The 11,946-nt window shown below is 43.0% G+C and overlaps 1 protein-coding gene across 1 annotated transcript in view; it reads right to left on the bottom strand.

Annotated features, from left to right (window-relative positions):
* Positions 1 to 104: 104 nt before the first annotated feature.
* The window catches only part of MED13 (mediator complex subunit 13), a 59,393-nt gene continuing 47,551 nt past the window's right edge, over positions 105 to 11,946 (bottom strand). Inside the window, exons 19-30 of the mRNA XM_068154826.1 lie at positions 11,201 to 11,390; positions 10,356 to 10,821; positions 9,513 to 9,732; positions 8,670 to 8,861; positions 8,297 to 8,520; positions 7,591 to 7,733; positions 7,213 to 7,371; positions 6,925 to 7,110; positions 6,577 to 6,725; positions 6,171 to 6,344; positions 4,940 to 5,040; positions 105 to 4,251 (exon numbers count right to left, since the gene is read on the bottom strand). Coding sequence (XP_068010927.1) covers positions 4,119 to 4,251; positions 4,940 to 5,040; positions 6,171 to 6,344; positions 6,577 to 6,725; positions 6,925 to 7,110; positions 7,213 to 7,371; positions 7,591 to 7,733; positions 8,297 to 8,520; positions 8,670 to 8,861; positions 9,513 to 9,732; positions 10,356 to 10,821; positions 11,201 to 11,390 — 2,337 coding nt within the window. The 3' untranslated portion in view covers positions 105 to 4,118. The remainder of the gene's footprint in view (positions 4,252 to 4,939; positions 5,041 to 6,170; positions 6,345 to 6,576; positions 6,726 to 6,924; positions 7,111 to 7,212; positions 7,372 to 7,590; positions 7,734 to 8,296; positions 8,521 to 8,669; positions 8,862 to 9,512; positions 9,733 to 10,355; positions 10,822 to 11,200; positions 11,391 to 11,946) is intronic.

Here is an 11,946-nt window from a genome sequence, read left to right as displayed (position 1 = left end):
TGACGTCCGGGGCGCGCGGCGGGCGGGAAGGCCGAGGCCGTGAGGCCGCAATCCCGCCCCCGCTCCTCTCCTTCCCCACCCCCGGCAATAAAGCGACTCCACAATGAAGGCTTCATGAATAATTTATTCCATTTGAATTTTTTTTTTTTTTTTTAAAAAGTATAAACCTTTTTCATTTCCTCAATCACAATTTGTACAACTCAGTGTTTATGGCATTCGGCAGCAATAGTGTTTTGTTCCTTAATCGCTTTTTAACGTGTGGGGTTTTGTTTGTTTGTTTGTTTGTTTTTTCTCCTCCTGATAAATAACGACGACTTGGCCCACGGCGGCTGGAGGCTGTGTGAGAAGGCAGAACAGCTCCCTGGGCCTGCCCCAGCCCGGCGGGGCGGGGCAGGGGACATGTCCAGGCAGGAGGCCCCAGGCTGCGTCACCCCCAGCCCAGCGCGCGGCAGGGTCCTCACATCCAGTTTACTCGGAAAAAAGAAAACCCCAACACAACAGCAACCAACCAACCCAACAGCGAGTAGCAACGTCCTGAAAAGTGACCCTGAGGACTGTGGTAGGTCCCAAATCCAGTTTTACTGTAAATTAAACTTCACTGAAAAGAAAAAGTACACCCACAAACGATCATTGAAAACACATCAAAACCCAACCAACCTGTTAAGTATGAAGTCCTGGGTCCTTTACCTAAAAACCCCCAAACCTTCCCAGCTGGAGGTTGGCAAGAGGGAAACTTTGTCCAGTGTCACCTGACGAATCCCAAACAAAGCCCAGCTCCAAACACTGCTTTCTGCAGCACTGCTCTCAACCCCAGACTGCGATGCTGTGCCATGCTGGGGTGCAGCAAATGATGTGGGGCAGGAGCATAGTTTAAAAACCATTTTGCTCTTTTTCTTGAAAGCTTTAAAATAAGAGCAAAACATTCTGCTGCATTACGGCATTAACAAACAGAGCTCCGTTAAAGACGTCTGCAAGTCTTCGTAGCAACACCTGAAGTTAAAATTGCCCTCAGAGGTAAATATAGAAATACAATGATCTGCGCCATAACTGACAGCTAAGTAAGAAGGGAGCTGAGGATTTCAATATAAATTCATTTCATCCTTTAATTACTTCCAGGAAATGTTAGAAAGAGCTAAATGTTACAGCTGCTTTAAAAGGGAAGGGTTGTTTGCAAGTACAATTGGTGGCCTGCTGGTCTGGCAACAGGGTTTGCAGAAATCTGAGTCAAACAGTGAATCAAAAGGTGACTAAAATGACTTAAATACAGTAATAGCTAGGTTCAAATAGATGTTTTCAATGGGAAGCAAATGGAAGGATCTCATTCTCCTTTCACTGGGTATTTAGAGGAGGTAAACCTCCACAGCTACTTAACAGCACACTGCCAGGAACAGCCTCTTCTCGCAGTTTGGAAAGCTATAGCTGAAACTGTCAAATGTTTAAGCTTGTACTTGCTATAGAACCCAAGGTATTGGATTGTGGCGATTTTCATTTATGAGCCAGGTATTATGTGCACTTAAAACAGGTACGGGAAAGTAGCTAACAACAAAAAGTATGCCCAATGGAGTAGTTGGCTCTGTGGTGGCTGGCAGGTTTGATATGTACATTGCCGGCTGTGACTCTCACTCCACAAATGGCCCTTTCCATCTTTTCTAGTGGTTACAAGATTATAACTTAACAGCATCTGGGGGAGGTGAGGGGGAACTGGCAGCTTTCACAGTTGGGGAGTTTCACAGGGAAGCTGTGGTCCAGGTAACAGAACACAGTGACACCAATCAACGGTCAGGCAGCTGCTTCACTTACCTTTATGAACACAAGTCAGATTTAACACAAAAAAGCCACATCAAAACCCAGCCTTTGGAACTTGGCTAACTGAGCCGCGGTTCAAAATGACCACTTAGCAACAAAGCTTACAAATGAAAAAACCCTCCAGAAGATAGGACATATGCTTTGAAAATTCCAGTTCTAGGAGCACTTTTCCAGCCAAATGAGGAAAAAAAGCCAAGCCCTGACCCTTCTGTAAGACAAAAATGTGCCCTTTGAGCTGCGGTTCAGGACCAAGGAAGGGGCAAGCCCCACTTTTGTTTCCACCTCTATGTATCAAAATATGCTAACTTCTGATTGCACACGTGTTGTTTTGAAGAAATGGCTGAAAAGTTTTCCTCACCAATTGTACAACTTCTTTATACAAAACCAAAACAACTCAAAAAAAAGAGAGTTGCTAGTATTATATACACACGATTCAAGGAGACTCACGCTATGAAAAAGATGCTCTCAGGCAGGTATTTTGAGCTTACGAAAGATGATTTTGATGACCACAGTAAGGTTTTGTAAATGCAGGCGAATTCTTCACGGCAGGTGCACAAATGAATCTTAAAACTTGCTCCTTTACAGCTTCAGACCAGCGAGACATGGACAGTGTTAAGACCCAGGATGTGGCTTAGCATGACAGGCTCAGGTGAGCGCTGCAGGAGTTCAGATTTTATCTGGCAGTCAGATGAGGAACCCAGGAGAAAAAAAAAAAGCAAGCAAATGCAGGTTGCCCTTCAGCACCCGTAGGGGCTAGTTCAGAGCAGCAGCAGAGACTTGGCGTGTGCAAGGAGAAAGGAAGGAAACCGCCGAGAGAAAAAAAAGGGTGACTGCAGCTCGAGGGAGAGGGTTAGGAAAGCCTTGTGGTTTGTCAGTCCCTTCCTTAGGGAGGGCAAAGCCTCCTTGGCACATGCCCCAGCCAGAGCCTGAAGAGAGGGTATGGGGAAGGCCATACACCGATACTTGGGACCGTCACCACAGTGCCAAAGATCCCCAGGACAGGGAAGGGCTCAGGGTTCCGTGCTGTTGGGGACTTTTTTTTTTGATGGTTTTCTTTTCTTTTTCTTTTTTTTTTTTTTTTTTTTCCTAGTGGAATAAAATCTGAATACCAGAATTCACTGAGAATCTATATACACCACATTTGAGTTAAACACACACCAATCTTAAAGTCAAGATTGACTGTTTTTGCATTTGTAAAATGGCTAGAGCTGGGCTAAATTTCAGCCTCTCAGGAGACTTTGGATTAGATCAGAGTTTTCTGTGTGTTCCTCCTCAGATTCAGGTGGAAGAAAACACCACAGTGCCAAGAACATCTCAGGAACAGCGATGCACGAGAGATGTTCTGCTCATATTAAAACCCGTGTCCTGGAAATAGATCTGAGAATCTAGCCACAGCCCTGAACCATAACACAAACTTCAGCTGAAGAGAGTTTATTCGTTTTATTCTCACTACAAGTTAAACCACCTACAATATCACTTAATATATTGCCATTGTTACTCTGTAAAGGTGTGATATAAAATGCTGTAAGACCCGGTACCTTTTCAATTTATATAAACACAGTGAACTTCATTACTGTACATGTACTCTGCAACTACAGCTTAGCTGTAAATCCCCCACACACAATGGTATGGACATTAACCCCTCTATCCCCATTAAACTGTACATCAAGACAATACAAATTTACTGTCCCCACCCCCCCCTTACAAAAAAATAATACTCTAAAAGCAACCTACTGCAACTTTTAATTAAGACGATTACATATATTTTAGACCAATTGCTTTAAAGCAAGAAGGCAGTATAAACCTTCTAGGAAAATTTTTATAAAAGAGGTTAAGAAATATAAGACAATTTATACATTTAAAAACTTACAATAAATAAGAGATGCAGGCATTTTTGAATACTAGATACTATAATCCAATACAAGAACATCTTGATGTTCTGAAGCCATAGGTTGAAACTTATTGTTCCTCACGTTTCTTCTCATCTCCATGCTTTGAATATTCATTAACCATGACTGGGTACTATGGCTCATTACTCTTCACAAATACTGTGGCTGGGGAAAAAAATGGTTAATTTTGCTACTAAAAATGTTATAATACACTTTCTGATCATCATTCTAAAGCGTCCCCCATAGTCAGTGACTCAACGACAGCGGGGCCCACGGGCGCCCCTCTCACAAGTCAAACAATATTTGCTGGAAGTAACAAGATTCATACCCCATCACAAACGACTTGCACTGAGAAGAATTAACTTAGTCCTGCAGTGAAATATCCCTTTTCCTCATTTTTGTCTTGCAAAACTCAGATGAAGATCACAGCATATTCATGATAAAGTTATACAACTGATTCAGCACCACAAAATGAATTGGGAGACACGACCGTCTGTCCTGGGTTGCAGGATCACAGGTTAGCCAGGAGAGTGCATTGTACTGTTCCAGAACAAACCTGAAAAGCAAACAAGCTTCTGTCAAGCCAACAGATTTTTCCACCAGGCTTTTATGGCCCTAATTTACTATAATCCCATTTCTTTGGCATTAAAAACATCAAGTAGTTTTGCCAACATTCTGAAATAACACGCCTTCAGAATTGCTACAAACCTAAACTTTCTCTCAGTGGAAAACTGTCGTTTTAATTGTCTATGCTTAATGAATGTCCAGAGGTTCTCATACCAAAAAAAAAGGGCACAATGGAAAAAAAACTCTGATGTTTTCTCAACAAGTGCCCTCTGCTTACGTGAGCCTCTCTAGACTTTCATACTTCAGCATTTCCACACTATTATTGTGCAAGATTCTGGCTTAACTGCAACTATCTTCCGCTCATGGAAGCATCATCTTCTGTGTTACACCCCAAACTTTCTTCTAGCTTCAGCAACTCATTGTCCTTCAAATATTTTCAGTTGTAAGCAATAATGATTAGCTAAAGAAGGGCTTAGAGAGGTTTGTTTGCACTCTTGTGTGATAAAGCCTTCTTTTAAACACTCAAAGCACAGCAATTTATATTGTCTGTGATGTAGTAAGGATATCAACAGCTCAAAGAAAAAGCTAACAGCAAGAAAAACAAACAAGCAATGTCCCTGAAGCAGTACTGAAATTGAAATGCACAGTGTTGCTTGCAAGGGATCAATCATCAATACCTGAGCACATCAGAAGTTTGATTAGAATCAAGTGGATGGGAGTGTTTACTGTGGAGTAGCTCGTCTGATTGCACTGAAGGCACGTGGAGGTGCAAAGAGGCCTAAGGAGAGAAGGAGACACAAGCAGTTACTGCCTGATACGGCTCACCTGTACCTCACAGTCACCTTCCATTCTCTGCCACGTGAAACAAACCCATTCTTACCCTTAGGCCATCAACAGGTTCAGGAATTGCCAGAATGTAAAGGAAAGGCACACAGATCTCTGCTAAAAGCACAGTGCCAGCACTGCCATATGTTTTAAGGTTATTTTTTGTAATCCCTCTGCTGTGTTAAGTGATTATTAAACAAAGCAACTCCAGTGGCCCAAGATTCTAGTACCACACAGACCTGGAAGTTCAGTTGCTTTCCATAAGGCTGCTCTATTTCTATTCCATCTATAGAACTGATTAGGGTAAATAAGAAATCTCCTGTTCAAAAAAATGTCTTTTATCACAGCCACAGCTGAGCTTAGGCCAATAGGAACTGCTAATCCAGACACAAGTAAGGCAGCAGAAGATCTATCTGCATCATTGGAGAATAAAGCATAGTGCAAGAGATGCTAATTTCAGTCCAAAGTGAATAATGTTAATACAGAAAGTTTCACTGTACCCTAATGTATAGCTTTAAATGTGCCAAGCATGCCTCGATTGTGCCATAAAAAGATAAGGGGATCAGACACTATCCAGACAGATGACACAATGACTATCACTTGGCAACAGCCAACAGGAAAGCCAAGCTTTTGTGCCATACATAAAGAGATTTACTTATTAGAGTTTTTTACCCCATGTAAATGAGATATTACATTACACTTGTGCACTTCCCTCCCTAGCACTGGCTCCCATGGGACTCAGGCATTAAGCAGGGATCTGTCTAGAAACTCAACCTGTTTAAACACAGCACAAAGCCAGAACCAGAACACAGTCCAGACTACTGCAAAAAAACATCAGGAGATCAGAACACTTCAGAGCTTTGCTACTCCCCTTCATCCTTTTTATTCTCTGTAAAAGGAGAATATAAAAGCCAAAGCTCAAACATTTAAACCCTGACCTCTCCTGATGCAGAAGCAGTCACATTCCATAAGACATGCAATGAATTTCTTTTGGATGTCGTAGTTCTGCTAGCTCAGATCCCTGCTCACTGCACAGCTTTATGGCCTGGAAGATGGCTGCACAGCCAGCAGAAGTTACAGTACCTTAAGAAACAAGGGACACTGATTTTGTGCTTGAGGACACGCTGACCAAAACCAGTCAGGCAATGGACCTGCTTTGGCAGTTGACACAAAATAACCAAGGGCCAGTGGCTGCTGCAGTATATTTGTTACTTCATCGTGGGATTCTGTTGACAGCAATCGATCTGTACCTTGACCCTGCAAAACAAAAGGCAATGCTTTAATGTGAGGAGATCACGAACCTCACACAAATTATCTGTGTCTCTAACAACACAAAGCATTTTAAACTATCCAAGCACTGTAGACAATCCCATATCCAAACCACTCAAAACAATTCATAGGAACCTTTTATTCCACAGGAGGAAATTAGCAGGTGGAGAAAAAGGAAACCACAACACACACAGAGCTCTGTGCTTAGTCAGAGAGTTACCTTGCCCATGTCACCTCCATGGGGGTAGTGGGACCCTGGAGAATGTACAGGGGATCCAGTAGGGGATGCAGGAAGAATATTTATAATGTCAGGGTCAAGATCATCTCCAGTGTCTAACAAGTCAAAGATTCCCATTCCGTCTGCTCCATCTTGAAAAAGAACAAGACCAGTGAATTCCTACAGTTCCCTTAGGTACAGGATACAACCCCACATTCTGAAATCAAGTGATTTTCCACAGACATCTTGTGGTTTGCAAGACTTAGACTGTTCAGTCTAATTACAGGGGGAGCAATGAAGGGGGTTTGGGTTGGTTTGTTTTCAAAGCAAGAATAAATTCAGGCTACTAACCATTGTTTGTGTTAAAGGCCAGATCCAGGTTTTCAGTGGTGTAAGTTGACGATGCTACTTGCACAGATGCAGATGTGGGAAACACCAGAATGTGAGTGCAGGATGTGTCCTGTGGGGTGTTCAGCTGAGATGTCTGCATGTTCAGAGTGGTGCTGCGTCCAAACACAGAGCCGGTGGATACAGAATCTTTGAGAGAGAAATCAAGTCACTGCCTTAGTTCTGCTAAACCCAAGCGATTGCTTCTCTTGTCAAATAAAGCAGGAACAAAAGAGAGAGCTTCTCAAATACCTGGCATAATAATGAAGGACCCCTGTGGTTCCATTGCCACCAAACAAGCACTGAGAATGCTGGGAGAGTCTGCAGCAGAGATACCACACATTCTGCACATATCTTTTAGTCTCTTACTGAGGGACTGAAGGTTTCGGCGACTCAGCAAACAACTCCAGTCTGAGGAGATAAGGACAGAGGTTTGCCTAGAATAGTGCTTGCTGCAGAACAGATATTTCACATGCAAGTGTGTGGTGCAAGCATCACATGTGTTAAGTATCAAATACACAAAGGAAGGCTGAAATTATTTCGGCTTTCTTCTAGACACAAGGACGCTTTAGACTACTGGGAAATGAAAGCTTCAGACCGAGTTTGAGACTCTCAGAGCGGTAACATTACCTTTTAATTCCCCGTGTCCTATTCTTCCTAGACGGCCTATTACAACTCTCCATGGCAGAGAGCTCATCTGCACAAGTCCCAGGCACCATTCCCAGAGTTTCTGAAGACCAAGTCTGCGGGCAGAGCCTTTTTTCCTGCGAGCTCTAGAGTTAAGAAAGAAAGGAAAACAAAACTAAAACTCACCAAGTTCTTGTTTGCATTACCCTGAACACCGACAGGACCCAAGAATGCTGGGATCAGAGCACAGCAACTGAAACTTTGGGTTATTTCTGGGGGGTTTTGTTTGGGGGTTTTGGTTTGGGGTTTTTTTGTTGGGTCTTTGTCAGTTGCTAGGGTATTTTTTGAACTTGATTTTGGGGTTATTTCTGTTTGGGTTTTGGCTGGTTTAGTTTTGGTGTGGTTTTGGGGTGGTGGTTTGTTGGGTTTTTTTGATTCATCACATTCTGAGGTGGTCATCAGAAGCTAGCAAGTGTAGGCGAGGAGTATGACCACACACACAAAAATACTCAAGAATTGTCTGAAACCAAACAATGTTCTTCTGGAAATTCAGCTTGAAATAATGACACAGAAATAATACAGGCAGCTGGTTTTATAACCCAGGGAGTCTGCAAAAGTCAAGAGCTATTCTTACAGCATCATAAACTAATTCTTCAGGAGAAGGAAAGGCGACCTGTAGGCCAAAAACAAATGTAAGTTTAGTTCTCACCTGTTTGGTACATCAATATTAATTATGCAGGTTTCTAACTGTTCTCCATAGAGGTCTGTACAGGATGCAAGAAGCCATCTTTGATCATGAGACAGACAGTAGCCTACAAAGAGCACGTTGTACTTCTGGCCAGCTTCTCCAAAAGTCTCTCCTAGTTCTGTTTGCTTGTCCTTTACAGGAGCCAGTATGAACGGAGGGGTGTACAGTCGAATACACTCAGGTCTCTATAAAGATGACAGAGCAGACAATGAAGCTTTGGGAAGCAGTGCCTCCTAACAACTCTGGTTAGTCATGGTGAAAGACACCAGTGATTTACTAACCAGGGACAACTCTCTGCTCTGTGCATTTGCACAGTCACATTACCAATACTCACATCAGGGCTTTTTAGGGCAGTTTCCATAGCTAAACCTGGGCCAAAGCCAGTTAAAGTTTTCACATTGGTGGAAGTTGGAAGAGGTCTCCGACACTGAGTAAAAGCTGAAAATGCCAAGGACTTTAAATGCTGAGTGTAAATCTGCCGGTCTTCATGTTTCACAGGCTGTAGAAGGTACTGACATGGGACAATCTAGGAGAGATCACAGAGAGAACATCATCAAATGGCTTTTGAGATAGTACTTGGGTGCTGCTATTAGAATCTTACTTTGCAATCAAATTTCTCTGGTTCTTGAATACCTCCTACCACTTCTTCCAAAGCTCTGTGGGACTCACTCTCTGTGAAATTTTCCTCAGAGAAAAAAAATCATTTGTTTAAAAGAGAATCTTAATGCCTCCTCCAAAAAGCTTCCTTCTGTTAACTGGTTGTGCAGTTACTGCTGACATGACAGCTGGGTGTCTATCAGGAAGGAGCACAGTCTGAAGTCCAGCAGGGTCAGGCTGGCTGGATAGACTCCAGTGATGGAACAAGCAGCTTTCACTCAGTATTGGAGTGGGCCACTTCATTTTCTTTAATTCTGGTGAGTTTTGCATCTACTACAGAATTGGGCTTTGGTTAATACCACCCAAACTGCTCTAAAAACGATCATCTAAATGATTTAGCAGCTGTAGTACCATTTAGTGAGTAACACATACCACGTAACACATGTGTAACGCGTACCATGCGCACAGCACGTGGGTAATGTTTAGAAAGCAAATGCAACCTTCACTTTGAGGGCATTGTCCCCTCCAAAACACAGCCAAAGAGACTTTGTCCAGCATGTTTCTGTCACCCTTGGCTCACCTGCACAGAAATGATGTTCTTGATGTTAGGAGGAAGGACCTGAACCATCTCCAGGAAGCAGCGCAGAAGGCCAAGTGTCCATAAGCTGGAGGAGCTGCTGTTCTCATCCTTTTTTTCATATGTAAAAGGATCAATTATGTAAACTACAATTGCAGGTGGATAGGTGATAGCGTGGGAATCTCCATCCGTGGGGACTCCAACTTTATCACGATCCATAGTGCTGGAAATGACATTTCAAAACCGGTTACGAGGAGCCAAGGTTGATAACAATTCATTTTTCACTTTGAAAGTAACTGTGTCTCCTATCAATGTGAAAGAGCTTTGCATCAGCTGTGGTGCAAGAAACTCTCCTTTCATTGCATTTTTGTTGGTGAGCTTATCAGTTGCTCAGCGTCACTTGTCTTTCCTTTGTCCTTCTCTACTCCAGAAGCTCAAAAGCACAGAGTTCTAATCCTTCCACTGGTGAACAAACATTTCTACAAGGTCAGTCAGTAAGAGCTGTCGCTACTACTATAATGCTGATAACAGAAAACAGAACTTTGAGATGGTGCCAGTTATCTGTTCCCTCCCACCCTAAAATACAGAAGTGAGTAGTTTGGCAAATTTCTCTCCACAGAGAGAGAAGAAAATAGAAAGTTTATTTTTGTAACCACAGCAGACACCAGCATGCAGTTAGAACTGTAGCTAACACTGAAACTAATAAGTTTGGCTCCACCAGGGATGAACTAGGAAAAAAAACCAGGATTTTTGCTGAGGGGACAGGAGAGTCATTAACAGCTCACATTAGGTAAGCTGAAGTGTTGGGGTTTTGCCCAAACAAGATCTGACTTTGCATCTCATTACCTTTCAGAAACTTCTGGATGGGGCTGTGCTGGTGCTGAAGTGGCATCTCCAGACATCCCTGCTGTTTGCAGTGTTGGCTGTTGCTGCTGTCCTCCTGTTTGCCCATTTTGGACTGTTGCAGCCTGAGTGGGCAGGGAGGCAGAAGTGGTATTGTTCATACTGCTGAAAGATGGAAAGGAGGAAGGCTTGCTTGTTGGTATCCCACTGCCCATGTTGGCAGAAGAGGATGATGGGGCAGTGGTGGTCAACGTCGAATTGACTGTAGTAGCTGCAGAAGACATGGCACTGTTTGATGTCACTGTCACAGTACTACTGGTGGGAGCTGCAGGAGCAGAGGATGGAGTGTTGGGATTCCCAGCATTGGCTGTCACTGGGGGCAGAGCAGAGGCCAGCTGGCTGGAGGGAGGGACCAGATTTGTTTGGGAAAGTAAAGAATTGTCCAAAGGCTGAGAAGCAAGATAGGGACCTAAAAATCAGAAAGAAAACAAGCAATATGCATTATTGATTAAGACTAGAAAACTGCCTAAGTAAGAATGAACAAATACAGTCATAGAATCATTCAGGTTGGAAAAGACCTCAAGATCATCGAGTCCAACCATTAACCCAGCACTGCCAGGTCACCACTAAACCACGACCCTCAGCACCACCTCTACAAGGCTTTTCGAACACATCCAGGGAAGGTCGTGTCACCACTGCCCTCATTTCTTTTCCTTTACTGCAGTGGAACAAGTGGCAATTTTATGAAATAAGGAGAAAAACAACAACAACAAAACAAACAAACCAACCCCCACCCCAAACAAAACACCCCCCCCCCCCCAAAACAAACACCAGGTGACGTTTCATACCCAGCTCATATCGGCAAACTTGAGCATACAGTTTGAGTTTGGAAAATGCTTCGTTGTTGGCATTAGCTGTCTGGGAGAACCATTCTGTCACCAGCTTCTCAGAAAGTTTCTTTGAAGCAGTAGGTCCAACTCTCATGATCCCATCAGGTAATAATTTACAGATAGGCCTGTGCTGACCAAGCCTGCATGACTGCAAGGAAGGTAAAATAGAAGATGTAAGACAAGGAATTTTTAAGCCTTGAAAACTATTAAATATCACAAAAATGAACAGGTAGGACAGAAAATTCAGAGTTTAGCTGGGATAGTCCCAACTAGCATCTAATTAGTTAGGATATTGCAAACTATCACTTGAATTCTAGACTACTACACCAGTATGAAACATTCTGTAGTGATTTTATCGTTTATCTGGGGGTTTTCCTAGAAGTAACAAAACCCGAGTTGATGCATCAGCTCCTGTCATCTCAAATCACAATGCAAGCCATAGGTGCAGTTAATTGATTAACTGCAGCTAAACCAATTGCGGTGGCAATACAGAGCTTCACCACTGTGTGGCGTTTAGCAGATAGAGACCCCAAGCAGCTATTGCTAAAAGGACTGGTGAGCAGCAAGAACAACGTTATCAGCCAAATGCCTGTTCCTAAAATCCTCCCTAGCAGCTTCCTGAGGCAGCATTCTCTGCAAGTGTCTACACCACCCCAGACAAAGCTGATAAGCAGTTATGAGTATGTATAATATACAATCTTTTG

This window comes from Melanerpes formicivorus, unplaced genomic scaffold (assembly GCF_026170545.1).
Source record: "Melanerpes formicivorus ecotype bairdi unplaced genomic scaffold, bMelFor1.0.p_v2 SCAF_29, whole genome shotgun sequence".
NCBI lineage: Eukaryota > Metazoa > Chordata > Aves > Piciformes > Picidae > Melanerpes > Melanerpes formicivorus.
Note: the sequence above shows the minus strand (reverse complement) of the source record. Positions and strands in the feature narration are given on the sequence as shown.